Source organism: Oncorhynchus tshawytscha, linkage group LG21 (genome assembly GCF_018296145.1).
Source record: "Oncorhynchus tshawytscha isolate Ot180627B linkage group LG21, Otsh_v2.0, whole genome shotgun sequence".
Taxonomy (NCBI): Eukaryota; Metazoa; Chordata; class Actinopteri; order Salmoniformes; family Salmonidae; genus Oncorhynchus; species Oncorhynchus tshawytscha.
Genome location: NC_056449.1, coordinates 30819213 through 30841636, shown reverse-complemented (window position 1 = coordinate 30841636; position 22424 = coordinate 30819213). Strand labels below are relative to the sequence as shown.

General features: G+C 44.3%; 2 protein-coding genes and 1 long non-coding RNA gene across 3 annotated transcripts in view; all 3 read left to right on the top strand.

The window, feature by feature from the left end:
• The window catches only part of LOC112238554 (ankyrin repeat and KH domain-containing protein 1-like), a 77984-nt gene extending 71890 nt beyond the window's left edge, over positions 1-6094 (top strand). Inside the window, 6 exon segments of the mRNA XM_042303313.1 lie at positions 3184-3361; positions 3457-3588; positions 3753-3992; positions 4250-4431; positions 5166-5330; positions 5422-6094. Of these exon segments, the coding sequence (XP_042159247.1) occupies positions 3184-3361; positions 3457-3588; positions 3753-3992; positions 4250-4431; positions 5166-5330; positions 5422-5472 (948 nt within the window). The 3' untranslated portion in view covers positions 5473-6094.
• On the top strand, positions 258-989 carry LOC121840380. Its single transcript, XR_006079582.1, has 2 exons — positions 258-621; positions 662-989. It is a non-coding gene; the product is annotated as an uncharacterized LOC121840380 (long non-coding RNA).
• A 3671-nt stretch (positions 6095-9765) lies between the features above and the next one.
• Positions 9766-21637, top strand: LOC112238555 (eukaryotic translation initiation factor 4E-binding protein 3-like). The gene is made up of 3 exons (XM_024407123.2): positions 9766-10263; positions 17685-17861; positions 21105-21637. The coding sequence occupies exons 1-3, from the start codon at positions 10131-10133 to the stop codon at positions 21131-21133; spliced, it is 339 nt and encodes a 112-aa protein (XP_024262891.2). The 5' UTR covers positions 9766-10130; the 3' UTR covers positions 21134-21637.
• The last annotated feature ends 787 nt before the right edge of the window (positions 21638-22424 follow it).

The window sequence follows — 22424 nt, the reverse complement described above, 5'->3', positions numbered from 1 at the left end:
CAGGGTTGGAGAGAACCTACAGGAGGGTAGCTCTCCAGGAACAGGGTTGGAGAGAACCTACAGGAGGGTAGCTCTCCAGGAACAGGGTTGGAGAGCGCTGCCAACGAGTAACAACATGTTTTGAAGGTTTATTTCTTTATTTATAGGGGATAATGCACATTAATCAACATCAGTATTACAATAATGCAACATCCTTGTAAATGTGCCGGGGTTAGCCAAAAGATCATTTGCACCAGTATTCCCTGGGCAGGTAAGGTCCTTTACACAGCCACCTTTATACAAATACTCACTAAAACAATACAAAACACATTACATCCAATAATATATCATTCTAACAACAACACTATCATCAACTGTCGTCTTACATATGAGGAACCACAGATAACTCATGTACAGATTTAGATAGATTTGAGCCATGTTTTCCATTTTAAATGTAACAATACAATAATCGGTGCAGCTTCTCAAGTCCATTGGCATTACATTTCAGTGTATTGTAGCTCTAACAGAGAAGGGCTATTGATCGAAATTACTGTGTCAAAAAGGGCCGACGCAATCAACCTCTACTTAATGCCCTTGTTATCCTGGAGGGGCTTTCCTTGATCATGATGTGCCGGCATAGAGGTGGAGGGGCTTTCCTTGATCATGATGTGCCGGCATAGAGGTGGAGGGGCAACACCATGCAGGATCTTAAAGACGAGGCTTGCATCTACATACTGCTTAAACCTATCCAGACTGAATCAATTATGTTTGTAAATAATATGACAATGGTGGTAACTGTTCAGTTTGTGTTTGTAGAGTGATTCAATTGGTTTCAGAATAGTAGCTCCTGCCTGTGACCAGCATGTGAGAAGGTCATAGCATGCATATATAGTTTGGTGGCCTCTAGAGGGAAGGAAAGGTCTTATTAACCTAAAGTTGGATAATCCAAACTTGACCTTGTTAACCACCTTCACATGTTTCTTAAATGCCAAGTTGGAGTCCGTCCCCCCCCCCCCAAAAAAACTCTGAGATACCTGAAGTTAGACACAACTTTCAGATTCTCCCCATTTACAAGAACAGATCGTTGGGAGGAATCAATGGATTTCTTGGAGAAGTACATAGTTTTGCCGATATTTAAATGCAGGCAAGAATTAGTTGTCCATTTACAAACATGTACTACAGCTTCAGTTAACTTGTTAACAACTTGTCTATTATTTGTGTACATACAGAACTGTATAGTTTGCATACATCTGCATGTTAACTTGTAGGAGATCATTTACAGTTGAAGTCAGAAGTTTACATACACTTAGGTTGTAATCATTAAAACTCGTTTTTCAACCACTGCACAAATGTCTTGTTGACAAGTCGGTTAGGACATCTACTGTGTGCATGACACAAGTAATTTTTCCAACAATTGTTTACAGGCAGATTATTTCCCTTATAATTCACTGTATCACAATTCCAGTGGGTCAGAAGTTTACATACACTAAGTTGACTGTGCCTTTAAACAGCTTGGAAAGTTCCAGGAAATTATGTCATGGCTTTAGAAGCTTCTGATAGGCTAATTGACATTATTTTAGTCAATTGGAGGTGTACCTGGGGATGTATTTGAAGGCCTACCTTCAAACTCAATGCCTCTGCTTGACATCATGGGAAAATCAAAAGAAATCAGCCAAGACCTCAGAAAACCACAAGTCTGATTCATCCTTGGGAGCAATTTCCAAACACCTGAAGGTACACGTTCATCTGTACAAGCAATAGTATGCAAGTATAAACACCATGGGACCACGTAGCTGTCATACCGCTCAGGAAGGAGACACGTTCTGTCTCCTAGAGATACTTCGGTGCGAAAAGTGCAAATCAATCCCAGAACAACAGCAAAGGACCTTGTGAAGATGCAGGAGGAAACCGGTACAAAAGTATCTATAACCACAGTCAAACGAGTCCTATATTGACATAACCTGAAAGGCAACTCAGCAAGGAAGAAGCCACTGCTCCAAAACCGCCATAAAAAGGCCATACTACTGTTTGAAACTGCACATGGGGACAAAGATCGTACTTTTTGGAGAAATGTCCTCTGGTCTGATGAAACATAAATAGAACTGTTTGGCCATAATGACCATCGTTATGTTTGGAGGAAAAAGGGCGAGGCTTGCAAGCCGAAGAACACCATCCCAACCATGAAGCACGAGGGTGGCAGCATCATGTTGTGGGGGTGCTTTGCTGCAGGAGGGACTGGTGCACTTCACAAAATAGATGGCATCTTGAGGAAGGAAAATTATGTGGATATATTGAAGCAACATCTCAAGACATCAGTCATGAAGTTATGGCTTGGCCGCAAATGGGTCTTCCAAATGGACAATGACCCCAAGCATACTTCCAAAGTTGTGGCAAAATGGCTTAAGGACAACAAAGTCAAGGTATTGGAGTGGCCATCACAAAGCCCTGACCTCAATCCTATAGAAAGTTTGTGGGCAGAACTGAAAAAGCGTGTTGCGAGCAAGGAGGCCTACAAACCTGACTCCGTAACACCAGCTCTGTCAGGAGGAATGGGGCAAAATTCACCCAGCTTATTGTGGGAAGCTTGTGGAAGGCTACCCAAAACGTTTGACCCAAGTTCAACAATTTAAAGGCAATGCTACCAAATACTAATTGAGTGTGTGTAAACGTCTGACCCACTGGGAATGTGATGAAATAAATAATTCTCTACTATTATTCTGACATTTCACATTCTTAAAATAAAGTGGTGATCTGAACTGACCTAAGACAAGGAATTTTTGCTAGGATTAAATGTCAGGAATTGTGAAAAACTGAGTTTAAATGTATTTGGCTAAGGTGTATGTAAACTTCCGACTTCAACTGTATATAGATGGTAAACAGGAGGGGGCCTAATAGACCCTTGTGGGACCCCAATGTTATAGTATAGAGACTGAGTGTTCCCCAAACAAACCCTTTGACTTATGTTTGTCAGATAGGAATACATCCAACTAACTTCAGTGGACACATTAAGGGAGGATGGTTTGGATCGGAGGACCTCATAATTCACAGTATCAAAGGCCTTTTGTAAGAGCCAGACTGCCCTGACTTCACTTATGTCCAGTTTACATTTAATGCAGAAAATGTTGTGACCTAAACTTCAGTGCCTTCTCATTTCGGGTCACACCTGTGGCCCAGTTCCTCACTAACCACTTGTCTCTCTATTAGGTGGGTAACAACCAGGTTTGGGGTGCGTGCCACCTTCCTGCCCGCTCCCCTCCTGAGCAGCAGTATTCTGCCCCCCCCGCCTACATGGGTCAGATGGATGGCATGATGGCCCCTCCAGACAGCTCCAAGGCCCCTGGGTACCGCTCTGCCTCACAGAGGATGGTCAACAGTCCTATTGGTAAAAGAAAGGGACATTTAGATGTTACTTTATTTTTTATATTCGACTTTATTTAACCTTACATTCTATATGTCCCAAACCTCCTTGTCTTACAGCTCTGAGTCTGACCAGCTATGCTACCAGTATGTCTGGTAGTCCAGTCTATCTACACGGCCCAGCATCTGTGGGCACCCCCTCCTTCAGCAGACAGCACTTCTCCCCTCACCCCTGGAGCGCTGCCACATCAGGTACTGACAGATGTGTGAAAATTGATCTAAAATGCCCACAAAGCTTATTTTCCAGAAATTCAACACACAGAAAATAAATGATTTAACTAAGGCAAAACTCTCTTAAATTGTACAACTGTCTTTTAGACTCAAAACCCCTAATCTTTAACCCCTCGTCTCCCCAGGCGAGTCCCAGGCGGTGCCCCCTCCCTCCAAGGTGTCGTCGTCTGGCCCGTCGGCCCCCCCTCCCCACCAGACCAAGCAGGGCAGCAGCCAGCAGGACAGAAAGGTGCCTCCTCCCATCGGGACAGAGAGGCTGGCGAGGATCAGACAGACCACCGTCAACCCTCCTCTCCTCCCGACCTCCTACACCGCTCCTGTAGGACAGGGAGGCATCTGGTCCTTCGGAGTCGGCAGCGCCTCGGGTGAGTAGTCGTACAAACCAGACGGACACACACCAGATCCATGTGTTCACACACAACTGCTAACCCACACTGGTCTCTCCATCCCCAATGTCTACAGCCCTGATAAACAGCTAACGGGTATATACACACCCCACCTCACGTACACACACACACCCCACCTCGTGTACACCCCCCTCCCCCCCACTCTCACACCCACAGCCCCCCACTCTCACACACACAGTATCTCTCGGTCTCTTACCTCCCATCTCACCTTCTAGAAGCCATGTCAGGTTGGTCTCAGCCCCTGATGGGCAGTCACATGGTCCACCCTGGGCTGCAGGCGGACCACACCTTCTCCCAGTACCAGCCCATGGAGCAGGACGACTCCGGCATCTCTAACCCCGCTAACTACCACCAGCAACACATCAACCGCCCTAACAACTACATGGACTTCCCCAAGGTAACACACACACTGCCTGGACGAACCTGTACCCCTGCACACTGACTCTGTACCGGTACCCCCTGTATATAGCCTCGTTATTGTTATGTATAGGTCTTGTTACCTTGTGATTCATTTAGATTTTTGTTTATTTTGTAAATCTTTTCTTAACTCTTTCTTGAACTGCATTGTTGGTTAAGGGCTTGTCAGTAAGCATTTCACTGTAAGGTGAAACCTATTTTATTCTGAGCATTTTTTGTTTTGACACACACACCTGTCTATTTGAGAAGGTGATATGATATTTTCAAATGGCCGTTCCTCTTCTGGTCCGTGTCTCCAGGGTAGGACCATGTTAATATACTGTAGTTAGTGGACCTGGTTGTCTCCAGGGTAGGACCATGTTAATATACTGTAGTTAGTGGACCTGGTTGTCTCCAGGGTAGGACCATGTTAATATACTGTAGTTAGTGGACCTGGTTGTCTCCAGGGTAGGACCATGTTAATATACTGTAGTTAGTGGACCTGGTTGTCTCCAGGGTAGTACCATGTTAATATACTGTAGTTAGTGGACCTGGTTGTCTCCAGGGTAGGACCATGTTAATATACTGTAGTTAGTGGACCTGGTTGTCTCCAGGGTAGGACCATGTTAATATACTGTAGTTAGTGGACCTGGTTGTCTCCAGGGTAGGACCATGTTAATATACTGTAGTTAGTGGACCTGGTTGTGAAGTGTTTAATGACCTGGTTGTCTCCAGGGTATGGCCATGTCGATGTATGGAGGGACCATACTGCCCCCCCACCCCCCTATGGGGGAGAGTCCGGGGGGGGGCATGTTCAACGGACTGCACGCTGCTGACCCTGCATGGAGCCCCATCATCAAGGTGGTCCCCAACAATGCAGACAACACCGACCCACAGCAGGTGAGACTTTTACCACACACACACACCTTTGCTAATGGAATCTCCTTCTCTCTCAACTGTTCCACTTCTCCTCTTCTTCCTCCTCGTTCAGGTGTGGCCTGGTACCTGGGCTCCTCACGTGCACCTGAACCACGTCAACTAGCCGGCTGGCATCGACAGAAATCAAACGCGCGCACACACACACACACCACAAACATGAATTGAATTTCCAACTGACAACAAAAACCAACAGAATTGTAAAACATGTTAACTTTAGTAGAGAACGAAGAGCAAAGCTGAGTTTGAAGAAATGGAGAGAAATGATCTTGACACCGTTCTTTAATGTGCCTAACTCCATAAGAAATAAAGAAATATACTACCATTTCAGCAATGGCTGTTGTGGAGTCGGGAGGGAAAACTCTGGGCCCTAGTTCTGTTTAAAGTCTGGTTGATGTCTGATGAACAAACTGATGGTGACAGCCTGTCCAACCGGCTCCATGCTCTGTGTAGCTTAGATTTAGGACTTCAACCCACGTACAGAGTTCTCGTCCTCCTCAGGGGGAGAGCTGATGAAGGAGCTAATGATACTCAACTAGAGGATGATGATTACCTAAAGAGAGAAAGAAATCAGAATACCTTTTAGTGGTAAATACATGTATAATTGTTTACATACTAAAAAGGGTTCAAATGAGAGTACATTTCATGTCGTATAGTGGCTCTACTTTACGTAGCCTGTATTAATGTGAAATATTTACCTTAATATTCAATAAACATATTGAAATGTACTTGTGGCCGTGCACTTTGTTTGTGTAGGGCTTTGTTTTCATTTCCCCAAAATGAATAGCATGTTTGACTAGTTACAGCACAATGCATTTGTTATGTATTGTCAGCTTACAAAATAGAATCTGCACACTCAACTCATGGCTCTGATGCATTACATTTGAATAAATACTAACATTGACAGCTAACGCTCATAACCAAGTGGGAAGGTGATATTTACCACATATGACTGGGGAAAATCTACTTGGACGCCCCTCCAACTGGTGAGTACTAGTGGGAAACGCGTCTATCATCCCTGAGCTCCGACTTCTCCCACAATCGATGTCCAAATCAGTAAGGACTTAAAATCGTCCACGCACACAGTGCCTCTTCACCATTACGAGGTTGAAAAGATTTGGCATGGGCCCGCAAATGCACCATTGAAAGCATCTTGACTGGTTGCATCACTGCTTGGTATGGCAACTGCACCGCCCTCTCGATTGCATGGCGCTACAGAGGGTGGTGCGGACAGCCCAGCAGGCTCCTGAACAGCTTCTATCCCCAAGCCTTAAGACCGCTAAATAGCTACAGTGCATTCAGAACCTGTCACTTTACAGCCTTATTCTAAAATGTATTTGTTTTTTTCCCCTCATCAATCCACACAATACCCCTTGACAAAGCAAAAACTTTAGTTTTATTTTTGCAAATGTATTAATGTAAAAAAACATCTCATTTACAGCCTGAGTCTTCTGGGGTATGACGCTATAAGCTTGGCACACCTTTATTTGGGAAGTTTCTCCCATTCTCTGCAGATCCTATCAAACACTGTCAGGTTGGATGGGGAGCATTGCTGCACAGCTATTTTCGATCGGGTTCAGGCTGGACCATTCAAGGACTTGTCAAGAAGCCACTCCTGTGTTGTCTTGGCTGTGTGCTTAGGGTCGTTGTCATCAAGGATCTCTGTACTTAGCTCCGTTCATCTTTCCTAGTCCCAGGCTGCTGAAAACATCCCCAAAGCATGATGCTGCCACCACCATGCTTCACTGTAGGGATGGTGCCAGGTTTCCTCCAGACGTGATACTTGGCATTCAGGCCAAAGAGTTCAATCTTGGTTTCACCTTTACTTAACCAGGTACGCAAGTTGAGAACAAGTTGATTTACAACTGCGACCTGGCCAAGATAAAGCAGTTCGACATGGAATAAACAGTCAATAATACAGTAGAAGTATATGCAAATGAGGTAAGGCAATGAATAGATAACCCATTAAACATTGGAGTGTTCGCTGTGCAGGTGCAGTGATCTGTGAGTTGGTGCTTAAAGCTAGCGAGGGAGATACGAGTCTCCAGCTTCAGTGATTTTTGCAGAGAACTGGAAGGAAAGGCAGCCAAAGGAGGAATTGGCTTTGGGGATGAGCCAGTGGGTTTGGCAATGAGTATGAAGCAAGGGCCAGTCAACGAGAGTGTACAGGTCACAGCGGTGGGGCTTTGATGACAAAATGGATGGTACTGTGATTGCATCCAATTTGTTGATTAGAGTGTTGGAGGCTGTCTATTTTGTAAATAACATCCTACCGATCCTCGACGATGTCAAGTTTTACTAGGGTGAATTAGGAAGCCGATTCTAGATTTAATTTTGGATTGGAGATGCTTAATGTGAGTCGAAGGAGAGTTTACAGTCTAACCAGACACCTAGGTATTTGTAGTTGTCCACATATTCTAAGTCAGAGTATTGATGCTGGGCGGGCGGACAGCGATCGGTTGAAGAGCATGCATTTAGTTTTGCTTGCATTTAAGAGTAGTTGGGAGGTCACGGAAGGAGGGTTGTATGGCATCTGGAGGTTAGTTAAGTGTCCAAAGAAGGGCCAGAAGTATACAGAATGGTGTCGTCTGCATAGAGGTGGATCAGAGAATCACCAGCAGCAAGAGCGACATCATTGATGTGTACAGAGAAGAGTCGGCCCGAGAATTGAACCCTGTAGCACCCCCATAGACTGCCAGAGATCCGGACAACAGGCCCTCCGATTTGACACACTGAACTTTATCAGAGAAGTAGATGGTGAACCAGGTGAGGCAATCATTTGAGAAACCAAGGCTGTTGATACCTTTTGGCAAATTCCATGAGGGCTGTTGTGCCTTTTACTGAGGAGTGGCTTCCGTCTGGCCACTCTACCATAAAGCCCTGATTGGTGGAGTGCTACAGAGATGGTTGTCCTTATGGAAGGTTTTCCCATCTCCACAGAGGAGCTCTCTGTGACCATTGGGTTCTTGGTCACCTCCCTGACCAAGGCCCTTCTCCGCAGATTGCTCAGTTTGGCCGTGCGTCCAGCTCTAGGAAGAGTCTTGGTGGTTCCAAACGTCATCCATTTAAGAATGATGGAGGCCACTGTGTTCTTGGGGACCTTCAATGCTGCAGAAATGTTTTGGTCCCCAGAAGTCACGACACAATCCTGTCTCGGAGCTCTACGGAAAAATCCTTTGACCTCATGGCTTGGTTTCTGTTCTGACGCACTGTCACCTGTGGGACCTTATAGACAGGGGGTGTGCCTTTCCAAATCATGTCCAATCAATTGAATTTAGCACAGGTGGACTCCAAGTTGTAGAAACATCTTACCGATGATCAATGGAAACAGGATGCACCTGAGCTCAATTTCGAGTCTCATAGAAAAGGGTCTGAAATTTCTAAAAACCTGTGTTTGCTTTGTCATTATGGGGCCATTATGTGGTATTGTGTTTTGATTGAAGAAGAAAATGTTTTAATCAATTTTAGAATAAGGCTGTAAAGTAACAATGTGGAAAAGGGAAGGGGTCTGAACTTTCCAAATACACTATATGATAAACAGAGTAGCAGCAGCCTGTGTGTGTGTGTAGTATTCAGTGCAGAAATAAATTTGAAGGGTCAATGCAGATCTTAATAAACAATGGCAACACTTCCATGTTGATCTGAGCCTTGTCGGAAAACCGGTGTCCCGACTTTCGCTGTTTTCGGGAAACGTGTGTGCACATTAGTTCAATTTTGGGTAAAACTTTATGTCAGGCATTGTGTCCTTGTCGGCGGCCGTGAGTTATGATGACCAATTGGATACCACGAAATTTGGGAGAAATTCGGGTCAATTAAATAAATGTCATACAGTACCACACTCCCTGTTCCCATGACATGTATTATAAAACAAATACTATCAATTAAATATTTTTATCTCACGCGGGTGATACGTTTATTGTGCAGCCATGAATGTATAATATATCTAGTCTGTGTACACATCACATGTAAATGGAAATATGTTGTTCAGAGTGGTATCAACACACAGACGGATCCATGTAGTGGTGTCATAACTTCATTGGCTGTGTTCAGTCAGTCAGGTTGGTACATTATCAGAATGTGGTGAATTGATGTAGATCAGTTTATTCTCTTTTTTGATGGAATTTATTCTAATTGGAGTCTTGGTGTTGTTTCTGCGGAATAATGTATTTGCTTTGCAATTGTTGTCAAGTGAAACAAATTGGGACTTGTTTCTGGTCAGTGTTGCTTTCTGTTCTACACCATCGCTTCAGATTAGATCCACTAGATTACTTCCGGATCGAAATTATCATGTCACTCCGTTTTGGACAGTTCCACCCTTCACAGGCGGAGCTAATATTTGATTGACCAACCAGTCGCCCTTCTTCGTGGAGATCAGGTTCGGCTGTTGCCTTTGTATGTATAATATATGGCTGTAGCGATCACATCACGTCACATGACCAGAGTCACCCTGATGTTAAATGCACGCGAACATCTTCAATAGCCAGTTCGTTGTCTCATCTCAAACTACGGTTGTTGCTGAGCTGACAGCTATACTTATCTGGCAACAAAACCGCCCGCCCCGAACAGCTCTGCAGTCGATTCCGTCTGTTTTTATTTTGTTAGATAAAACGAGCTACTGTGTTTAAGGGTTTGTTGTTATTTATCTTGTTAGCAAATCACTTTTTGGGGGGGAAACGTTAGTAAACAATCCAATTTGAAAGATCAACCGATCTTCACACTAAGCATCTGTCTGCGGTTGATCAGAAGAACCCAAATAAACCCAGGATGACGACCAACGCTCAGGAGGCGAAGAGTTGCCCAATCCCTACCCGGGTGCTCACCCTGAAAGACTGGTCTCAGCTCCCCGACTGCTACAGTCAGACTCCCGGGGGTACTCTCTTCTCCACAACGCCCGGAGGTAAGAGCACCTGGCCCGGATGTTTACGACCAACCATGCAGCACGCACAACACGTTTTGTACCAGTGTTAGTTTAGCTAACGTTAGCCAGCTACTTTTTTTAGATAGAAAATTAACGTTTATAATGTGGGAAAAGGGGAACTAAACTAGCTAGGTATTTGACGATGGTTGTCAAAGGAAATAACACGTTCGCGTTAATTATAGCTGTATTGAAACGTACTTTTACTTCCCCAAATCTTGCAACCTCTCAACGTTACTTAACCCTCACGGTCTTGTGACCAGTTTATTTGGTCGGATATAATACGTGCGCAAATGAGTGACACGTGCTTGTTAGTTTGCTGGCTAAAACGAGGTTAGTCATGTCTGTTTGACTTGCAGCATACTGTGTTTGTTGGAAATTGCGTATGGTATATGTTATTTTAAATGCAACTGCAACTTCATTCAATGCCTCTTTAAAAAAAAAAAAATGTGTTCATATTATTGCGTCCAGTCATTTTAATATGGGACCTCACTCTTCCCGTAATGTTACGGCAATATTCTTATTGAAAGACGAAAATGATTTAAGTGATGTGGAAGAAAACTGGGATCACGTGTTCAACTGCATGGCTGCTGTTTACGTGCAGTCTGTGCAGAGCAGTATGAAGGTGGGATTCGGTACTGTCTGTTTACTACACTGCTCAGACCTGTGTAAACTCGCTGAGAGAACTGGCTGGTGAAATTCACATTCAAAACTGCTCATGTAAAGTGCTGTGTTGGGAACCAATTGCCAATTAACTTTGCTGGGGCAGTTGATCTGCTATATATGGAAAACATGCCACATTATGTAAGCTAAGTAGCCATAGTGATGGGAGTTATGGTTGTCAAATTTGGCACAACATTTTTGAGCGGAAAAGCAACAACAAGCTCCTCTTAACCTATGACCTATTGGTGGGCGGGCCAGATTCAGGGTGATGATTGGGGAGGAGAGAGGGAGACACCCTCTGGGCGCCACCACAGCTTCTCTGGTGCATTTCAGGAATACTGTAGGAACATTCTGTTCTAGCCAAGTGGAGAGTGAAAAAATCCAGAAAAGAGCTGTTAAATTCTACAGCCACCCAAAAGGAAGCGATTCCCAAACCTTCCATAACAAAGCCAACACCTACAGACGGATGAACCTTGAGAAAAGTCCCCAAAGCAAGCTGGTCCTGGGTCTCTGTTCAAACACACCCCACAGAGCCCCAGGACAGCAACACATTTAGACCCAACCAAATCAGGAGAAGACAAAGATTATTACTTGAAACATTGCTTAGTTTTTTTTTGTTTATTCTTTCCAAACTAGAATGCTCTTTGTCCCAAAACAGAGTACAGCATTGCAGAATTCCAGACCACTGACTGACCCAAAATTTAAGGAGAGCTATGACTATGTACAGACTTGGTGAGCATAGCTTTGCTATTGAAAGAGGCTGCTGTAGGTAGACCTTTGGACCTTTTGTTTACTGAGTGTAGTTTACTGTACGGTTTTTGTTTATTTAACTTTGATCTATTTCACTTGCTTTGGCAATGTAAACTTGTTTCCCATGACAATAAAGCCCTTGAATTTGAGAGAGTAAAGTATGAGAGGGGGAGGGATTGGGAAGCATAAATGGAGTGCAACGAGAGGCCTTTCTAAGAATTGTTGAAGTGAGGACATGTGGGAGGGAGTGGTGGAAAGTGTGATTTGGCTGAGAGCAGAAAGCAGTGTGGTTTCAGGTCCTCTATGGATCCTTAAACTTACTTTTGCGTCATGGAAGACTAGGCCAAGCTTTAAGGAGTAGTTATAACATGGTTATAACAGCTGTGTTAGTCATTACACTGCTTATGGTGATTCTTCATTGATGCTTTACAACAGGTGCTCCCGAGTGTCACAGTGGTCTAAGGCACTGAATCTCAGTGCCAGAGGTGTTACTACAGACCCTGGTTTGATTCCAGGCTGTATCACCGCCAGCCAGGATTGCGAGTCCCATAGCGCGGCGCACAATTGGCTCAGCGTCGTCCGGTTTTGGCCGGGGCAGGCCGTCATTGTAAATAAGAATATGTTCTTAACTGACTTGCCTAGTTAAATAAATTAAAAACATTTGGCCTAGAGCAGTTTTACATGATGCTTCTATAACCAGAAGTTAATTTTCTACAATTAACTGTTGATGTGAGCACAACAAGCATTACACATGGTTTGGAGAGACTGCTCCGCTCCCCCGGCCAATCTCTCCCTGCTGTAATGTGATGAGGGGAGGGTGGGTGGGTGTTATCCCATTGCCACTGACAGAGCGTGGCATTACATGGGATGGGCTCTGTTTCATGTGAACCGAGAGATTGGCCACAGAGCTGGACTTAGCTGGGCCTTTTCTGCATAACTCAGGGCCAGGGTACTATAGTTTAGCTGCTGGCTGTCCTGTTCTCTCTGCATAGCTTCTGCCTAAATTCCTGCCCTAATGTTTATACACACACTCCGCTTTCCTTTTGTTCAGGACAGGGTGCTCAACTGGCAGAGGTTGTAACTGTTCTGCACTGTATCAGTTGTAACTACAGCGTGCTGTACTAATACTCAGTGGTGGAAAAAGTACCCAATTGTTATTCTAAAGTAAAGATGCCTTAATAGAACATTAAACTACTTCCCCCTACTGTACCTGCCTCTAAAAAGCTGGGATTTGAATCCTAGCTCTGGTAAAGGCAGCTCCTCCCAGTCTGCTCCAAACTCAGATGCAACTAACCCTATTACCCTTTCCTCCTCCTCTTCCTCCCCCCACACCACCAAGTCCTCCTTCCCCTCACGCCACCCTGGCTCGGCCCTCTCCGCCTTCTCCCACATCCCCTCCCTCTCAAACTCCCCACACCCTCTCACACAGGTAAAGCACCCTCAGATGGCCAGGGGCAGGCACACTTCAACACTCAGGCATCATTTACAAACAAAACATTCATTTGATTTGTTGTGAGTCTGCCAGATCAGAGGCAGTAGGGATGGCCTCTTGATAAGTGTGAATTTGATACTTTTTCCTGTCCTACTAAGCATTCAAAATGTAATGAGTACTTTTGGGTGTCATGGAAAATGTATGGAGTAAAAAGTACATTTTTAGGAATGTAGTAAAGTACAGAACACCAAAAAAAAAAACAGTTAAAGTACTAGTTGAGTACTTTCCACCACTGCTAATACTAAATACTGCACGGCAGCACTCCCCGTCCTCTCCATGTAACCCTGTCCAGGGCAGACTTCAGTAGTAGACACCACAACATTGGATGATATAATATCTATAACGACTGTTTATCAAACGTTCTGTCAGTCGATACACAGTGGTTCAGGTGAAACTTCAGTTCATCAGGATGATATTCAGTATGATATAATATCTATAACGACTGTTTATCAATGTTCTGTTGCAATTCAGGGATCACATCAGTCTGTCAGCAACCTGTCGGAGCCTAGTTGTTTACCAAACAGTCTCTACTGTAGACATGCAGACAACCTTTGTATGGAGTGGCAAGTCAAGTTCCCTTTTACATACTGTATTCCAAATGGTCTAGGCCTGTTGTGGAAGAGATGACATAACCTCCACTCAACCAGGCAACCTCATGAATGGGGTATCACCACAGGAGGCCTCGTCAAGCCACCTAAGCAAACATAATGTAGGGAAAACTCTGCAGGTGACTACAGTACAGCTCTGTAGCGTGCGACACTGAGCGCCCGGTGCAGGCCACACTGAGCGCCCGGTGCAGGCGACACGGAGCGCTCTGTGTTTGGTGGTGACTACATGTTTCTGGTCTGCCTCCTGTCACCACTTCCTGGTTCTAGGAGAACTTGTTTATGTTCTCCACTTTCCTAGAACTGGCTTACTACTGCCAACCCACAAGTTCTTTCCTCTGTTTCCTCTGTTTCCTCCTGTTTTCCTCTTTTCCCTTACTCACAATGGCCAACTGACTCCTCTTCTCCCCTCCCTCCTCCATCTCCTCTCCCTCCTCCATCTCCTCTCCTTGGGCTGAAAACCGTGTGTTTGGTATGCATCCAACAGCTCTGACCCTAAGGCCAGGGAGGGCCTCAGGGGTGCAGTCCCAGTTTCTTCCAGATACACTATTGTATTTGTGCAGTTTTGACATCAAACGATTCATGGATGGTTTTCAAGGGGATAAATCAGGAACTAAATCATCCATTTTTGTACACTGAATAATGTGCTTGAGTTTATAACTAATCTCCAACAGATGTTATGGTACATGAGTCAATTTTAGGGATGTCCCTGGCTAAAATAAAATTTGTGGTCGACCGAATGTCTGTTCTTCAGACCAATTGATTGGTGAACATGTATTCTTACTTATTGATACATCCTGTGTTTTAGTCATATCAGCTATATGCACTGAGCCTCAGACTTGCTGTGTTAAAAAACAAATTGACAGCGACTGGCTGTGACGAGCACCCGTTGTCTGTGTCTCTTACCCTGCTACAGAGACCACAACATCAACAGAACAGTGTTTATCGCGCTGTCCGTGTTGCTGAAAAGTTGGCCGAAATCCCTAATTTGTTTAGGAAAATCTTTACCCCAACCCGTGCTCTCTTTGTCACTCATTTATACATCACATGCACCTGACCAATATGGCCTGACTGGCTATAATGGCGCTGGAGGGGATGACTGACGTTTTACAGACTGCTAACCAACTGTGCTATTTATTTTTTATCCCACATTGTTTTTACAGTTGAAGTCGGAAGTTTACATACATCTTAGCCAAATGCATTTAAACTCAGTTTCACATATTCCTGACATTTATTCCTAGTAAAGATCTTAGGTCAGTTCGGATCAACAATTTATTTTAAGAATGTGAATGTCAGAATAATAGAGTTTTATTTATTTCATCACATTCCCAGTGGGTCAGAAGTTTACATGCACTCAATTAGTATTTGGTAGCATTGACTTTAAATTGTTTAACTTGGGTCAAACATTTTGGGTAGCTTTCCACAATAAGTTGGGTGAATTTTGCCCCATTCCTCCTGACAGAGCTGGTGTTACTGAGTCAGGTTTGTAGGCCTCCTTGCACGCACATGCTTCTTCAGTTCTGCCCACAAACTTTCTATAGGATTGAGGTCAGGGCTTTGTGATGGCCACTCCAATACCTTGCTTTGTTGTCCTTACGCCATTTTTCCGCAACTTTGGAAGTATGCTTGGGGTCATTGTACATTTGGAAGACCCATTTGCGACCAAGCTTTAACTTCCTGACTGATGTCTTAAGATGTTGCTTCAATATATCCACATAATTTTCCTTCCCCATGATGCCATCTATTTTGTGAATTACACCAGTCCCTCCTGCAGCAAAGCACCCCCACAACATGATGCTGCCATCCTCCTCAGACCAGAGGACATTTCTCCAAAAACAATGATCTTTGTCCCCATGTGCAGGTGCAGACTGTAGTCTGGCTCTTTATGGCGGTTTTGGAGCAGTGGCTTCTTCCTTGCTGAGTGGCCTTTCAGGTTGTCGATATAGGACTTGTTTTACTGTGCATATAGATACTTTTGTACCTGTTTCCTCTAGCATCTTCACAAGGGCCTTTGCTGTTCTGGGATTGATTTGCACTTTTCACACAAGTGTGTTCTGCCTCCTAGAGATGAACGTATCTCCTTCCTGAGCGGTATGACGGCTGAGTGGTCCCATGGTGTTGATACTTGCGTATTATTGTTGGTACAGATGAACGTGGTACCTTCAGGAGTTTGGAAAGGATGAATCAGACTTGTGGATGTCTACAATTTTTGGTTTCTGAGGTCTTGGCTGATTTTTCTTTTGATTTTCCCATGATGTCAAGCAAAGAGGCACTGAGTTTGAAGGTAGGCCTTAACACATCCACAGGTACACCTCCAATTGACTCAATTAGCCTATCAGAAGCCACTAAAGCCATGATATAATTTTCTGGAATGTTCCAAGCTGTTTAAATGCACAGTCATCTTAGTGTATGTAAACTTCTGACCCACTGGAATTGTGATACAGTGAAATAGGGTTATGGTCTGTAAATAATTGTTGGAAAAATTACTTGTCATGCGCAAAGTAGATGTCCTAACCGACTTGCCAAAATTTTAGTTTGTCAACAAGAAATTTGTGAAGTGGTTGACAAACGCGTTTTAATGACTCCAACCTAAGTGTATGTAAATTTCCGACTTCAACTGTTACTAATTTTGTACATAATGTTGCTGCTACCGTCTCTTATGACCGAAAAGAGCTTCTGGATATCAGAACAGCGATTACTCCCCTCGAACTGGACAAAGATTTTTTTTCTTTAATGTGTCTGACTCGAAGGATATATTGCTTTGTCGAGCCAAGGATCAAATCGGCGTCATCTGTTTGAATAAAAGGGGGAGGAGGGCAGGTGCCTTGTAAGAATTTGTTGACGAGTAGGTAAACCACCACTAACCTTTGCACGTTGGCCAATAATACAATAATTGGAAAACAAACTGGACGATCTACGATTAAGACTATCCTACCAACGGGACATTCAAAACTGTAACATCTTGTGTTTCACTGATACGTGGCTGAACGACGACATGGATAATATAGAGCTGGCTAGCTTCCCCGCGCATCAGCAGGACAGAGCAGCTACGTCTGGTAAGACGAGGGGCGAGGGTGTGTCAATAACTGCTGTTGTGCAATGTCTAATATTAAAGAAGTCTCAAGGTATTGCCCGCCTGAAGTAGAATACCTCATGATAAGCTGTAGACCACACTATCTATATTATTCGTAGCCGTCTATTTACCACCACAAACTGATGCTGGCACTATGACCGCACTCAAGAAAATGCTCGTCCAGAAGCGGCGCTCCTAGTGGCCAGGGACTTTAATGCAGGCAAACTTAAATCCGTTTAACCTCATTTCTACCAGCATGTCACATGCAACCAGAGGAGAAAAAAAACTATTGACCACTTACTCCACACACAGATGCATACAAAGCTCTCCCTCGCCCTCAATTTGGCAAATCTGACCATAATTCTATCCTTCTGATTACGAGCTAAAACTATAGCAGGAAGTACCAGTGACTCGCTCAATACGGAAGTGGTCAGGTGATGCGGCTGCTACGCTGCAGGACTGTTTTGCTAGCAAAGACTGGAATATGTTCTGGGATTGCACTGACCGGTTGCTACGGAGGGCATGCACTGACCGGTTGCTACGGAGGGTCTTTCATACGGCTCAGTACATCGCTGAGGCCAAGCTTCCTGACATCCAGGACCTACAGTGCTTTGCAAAAGTATTCATCCCCCTTAGTGTTTTTTCTTATTTTGGTGCACTACAACCTGTCATTTATTTGGATTTCATGTAATGGACATACACAAAATAGTCCAATTTGGTGAAATTAAAATAACTTGTTTAAAAAAAATTCTTAAAGGAAAAGTGGTGCGTGTATATGCATTCACCCCCTTTGCACCACCAAGCTAATACCCCCCGACAGGAACACGCATCATCTACGACAGGAAGTTCCTGCTGGACTGTCGGAACTCTCCCATTGCCCGGACTCCTCCATGCTGCCTGCCCCAGATCCCAGGGGTGACGGTGCCCGCTCTGCACCCTCTGGGCAAACTACAGGAACTTAAAGAGGAGCTGGAGGAGGAGGAGAAGGACCTGGGAGGTAGGAATATGCACACACTAGACATGCGTACTGTGTATACGCGCGCACACACACATTCTGTACACAGGTGCACACTGACAAACTTGCATATGAACATGTACACACAGGTAGAACTCCGTTCAACCACCTATATGATAATGTTGACATGTACCTACGTATATGTCCATTCAACCACCTATATGTTATTTCCTTGTCTTCGTGGAACCTAGTGTTTTAAGAAGTGGATGAGGGGGAGTAGAAGACCAGAGCAGCATTTTTGCAGGCATTATCACCTGCTGTTATTCCTGTCCATCTGTCTGTCGGACATGGTCACCTGCTGTTATTCCTGTCCGTCGGACATGGTCACCTGCTGTTATTCCTGTCCGTCGGACATGGTCACCTGCTGTTATTCCTGTCTGCCGGACATGGTCACTTTCTGTTATTCCTGTCCGTCGGACATGGTCACTTGCTGTTATTCCTGTCCGTCGGACATGGTCACCTGCTGTTATTCCTGTCCGCCGGACATGGTCACCTGCTGTTATTCCTGTCCGTCGGACATGGTCACCTGCTGTTATTCCTGTCCGTCGGACATGGTCACCTGCTGTTATTCCTGTCCGCCGGACATGGTCACCTGCTGTTATTCCTGTCCGTCGGACATGGTCACTTGCTGTTATTCCTGTCCGCCGGACATGGTCACCTGCTGTTATTCCTGTCCGCCGGACATGGTCACCTGCTGTTATTCCTGTCCGCCGGACATGGTCACCTGCTGTTATTCCTGTCCGCCGGACATGGTCACCTGCTGTTATTCCTGTCCGTCGGACATGGTCACTTGCTGTTATTCCTGTCCGCCGGACATGGTCACCTGCTGTTATTCCTGTCCGCCGGACATGGTCACCTGCTGTTATTCCTGTCCGTCGGACATGGTCACCTGCTGTTATTCCTGTCTGTTGGACATGGTCACGTTCTGGTGTGTGTCTGTGTTGAGTGTGTGTGTGTGTGGAACGTCACTAGGTGTTAACCCCTTGACAGTACTGTGAAACTAGGCCACTGCAGCCTTGGACCCAAAGTGATGTAATACTTGTCAGTCAGGACCTAGCCTTCCAAGTCCTGGCCCTGTTCACTTACTATAGAACAAGGCTTCCTGCCTAGAAGTAGCCTTTTCACATTAGGTAAAAGGAGCCACAAGCACCAACGTGAAGTTCATAGGAGTATGTCAAATGAAAGCTGGGTCTATATTTGAGTAATTAAGGCAAATAAAATGTGTCTTAAACTGTCAAATCAAATTTATTTATATAGCCCTTCGTACATCAGCTGATATCTCAAAGTGCTGTACAGAAACCCAGCCTAAAACCCCAAACAGCAAGCAATGCAGGTGTAGAAGCACGGTGGCTAGGAAAAACTCCCTAGAAAGGCCAAAAACCTAGGAAGAAACCTAGAGAGGAACCAGGCTATGTGGGGTGGCCAGTCCTCTTCTGGCTGTGCCGGGTGGAGATTATAACAGAACATGGCCAAGATGTTCAAATGTTCATAAATGACCAGCATGGTCGAATAATAATAAGGCAGAACAGTTGAAACTGGAGCAGCAGCACAGTCAGGTGGAAGTTGAAACTGGAGCAGCAGCATGGCCAGGTGGACTGGGGACAGCAAGGAGTCATCATGTCAGGTAGTCCTGGGGCATGGTCCTAGGGCTCAGGTCAGTTGAAACTGGAACAGCAGCATGGCCAGGTGGACTGGGGACAGCAAGGAGTCATCATGTCAGGTAGTCCTGGGGCATGGTCCTAGGGCTCAGGTCCTCCGAGAGAGAGAAAGAAAGAGAGAAGGAGAGAATTAGAGAACGCACACTTAGATTCACACAGGACACCGAATAGGACAGGAGAAGTACTCCATATATAACAAACTGTCCATCATAAAACAGATGGACAAGGTGTCTTAGAAACATCTACCATTAAAGGCTTAAGATATTAGAAATGCCTCAACACAATGTTGACGTAAAGACCTCTTGTCAACTAATATCAACACTTCTATTTCGCTTTGGATCATTTTCTGCCTGTTGTAAGTTTGAGACTTTGCCTTGTGCTTTGAAATTCCGTTACCAAATACCCAGGTATCTTCCAGGTATTTTCTCTCCCTCATGAGGGAGGATGATGAAAGGTTACAGAAGTAACCAGTGAATGTAGACCTATCAATTAGTTAGTGTTTTTAAAGATATCACATTTTGTTATTGTGTGATTTAAAACTTGATATTCCGTTACCAAATCAGTACATGGAATTTCTGCAATTGAATTTGGTAATTATGGTAGTCACAAAACAGTTTGGTTCACACATTTGGACAGTACAGCAGAGTAGAGTCCGGTAAATATAAGTGCTATAGTTCAGATCTGGTCTTGTTTGGGGGCAGAGCTCATTTTAAGATAAGTCAGTGTGTAGAATAACAGTGCATATTTCTACCTTTTTAGGATACATCACCGTGAAGAGAATGACATTCGGATCCATAATTGTGTAGTTAAGATCAGGGATCCATGATGTAATTCTGTTACCGGGTTTGTTCTGTTCTGGTTTGGCATACATTTTAAATGAGAAATCTGGGTCTCAGTGCAATTCCATCTCTATGGAATTGCCCATAGAACATTAATGTTGTCCTACCCAAAACTCTGCAGATATCTGTTTATCAGTGTATCTTATCTGGTACTTGACTGTAGATATCTCTACATATCAGCTGGTTATCTGTTGTCCTAGGGCACGGTTTTGTTTTACAGCTGACGACACACTACTATGATGTTGAGCTGTGGGCTAGTTGCAGACAGTGTCATTAAGTATCAGGCTGGTTATCCGAGTATGTTGAGGTCAGCACATGGATACTAGATAAACAGTTAAATGGAGCGTGTTTCAACAGGAGAGGGAGTGGTCTGAGGTTTGGCTGTTTCTATTGGTCATGAGATGTCTGTTTTTGTGGAGAGAAGACCCACCATCCTCTGACTCCTCTTTCTGTCTGTCTCTCTCCCTCTCTCTGTGAGGCTAAAGATGATGGACATTAAAGATGACCTCTTTTCTCCCCCAGACAGACCAGACAAATAGAAGGGTTTGGTGATTGTGTCTGCTCTGGGAGATTTGTTCTCGTCTGTCTGGAGTTGACAAAAACACATTTGTAAGAAGGATGAACACAACACTGTCACCCCCCCGACTGATACAAGTAATGACAGATTTGTTCATGTCTCTTCTCTTCCCCACTCTCTCTCCTCTCTCCATTTCTCTCTCCCTCTGTAGATGACAGCCAGTTTGAGATGGACATCTGAGCAGCAGCGCATTGCCTCCTGTGGAGAGAACTGTTTTATCTTCTATTCTGACGTCTGATTGGTCCTTTACAACCAGCATGCGTCACATTCACCTTCTTCAACTTCCTTTTTTAAAACCTTTTTGTTGTTGAGGAAACCCCCCAAAATAAAGAGAATGGGGACATGTCGATCCCTGTGTTAGTATTATTTTTAGCACCAGTATGCGTCAATGGTTGCAGATTAGTGTCTGAGCTGCAGGGTTGGAAGAACCAATACATTTGTTTGGACTGTTTTTGGTTTGTACATAAGAGTACAGTACTTTGTATTTTTTAAAAGGAGAGAGATGTACGAGATTTTACATGAAACATACAGGGACGGAGGGGTTGGTCAAGACGTCTGACCCTGGCATAAGGTTAAAGGTCAGAGGTTGGGGTGACTGTTGGACAGGCTCTTCCATGCATCTACCTGTGGAGGAGGAACTGAAATGTATCAAAGTTCAAAATAAAAATCAGTATAAAACCTAAACTTGAGTTCAGTCATGTTGTTTCCTCATGTGGTCCCTATTTTCAAACTGTGCCAGAAAGCCATATGTCAGTACAGCAAGTTCACCATGTCATCACTTTAAATACACAAAACAACATGATCTGCCTCGCTCTCTTAAATCAAAGGATTGAATGAAATGAGGACTTTACTGATGGCTGGCTTTCATTTTCAGATGTAAATCGAGACTCCCATGACTGTACTTATACTATGATATGCATGTTCTGATTGTTAGTCTGGTGCCTCAGCATGTTCTGATTGCTAGTCTGGTGCCTCAGCATGTTCTGATTGCTAGTCTGGTGCCTCAGCATGTTCTGATTGCTAGTCTGGTGCCTCAGCATGTTCTGATTGCTAGTCTGGTGCCTCAGCATGTTCTGATTGCTAGTCTGGTGCCTCAGCATGTTCTGATTGCTAGTCTGGTGCCTCAGCATGTTCTGATTGCTAGTCTGGTGCCTCAGCATGTTCTGATTGCTAGTCTGGTGCCTCAGCATGTTCTGACCGGGTTAATGTAAGTAGCTGTGTTATCCACTATGTGCCCTCAGCATTACCCTAGTCTAATCAGCATAACAATCTACAACCATGTTTCCATCAAACATTATTATTTTTAAACACAACAGGCCTGATGGAAACAGCAAATTCAGACAATACGGTTTACAAGGTGGGATCTTTCTGTGTCTGTAAAATTAATTATGCAAGAAATGGTGGTGGAAATATTAAATGGATATAAATTGGAATCACTCTATTGTGTGGTTCAACCACTACGACTTTATGA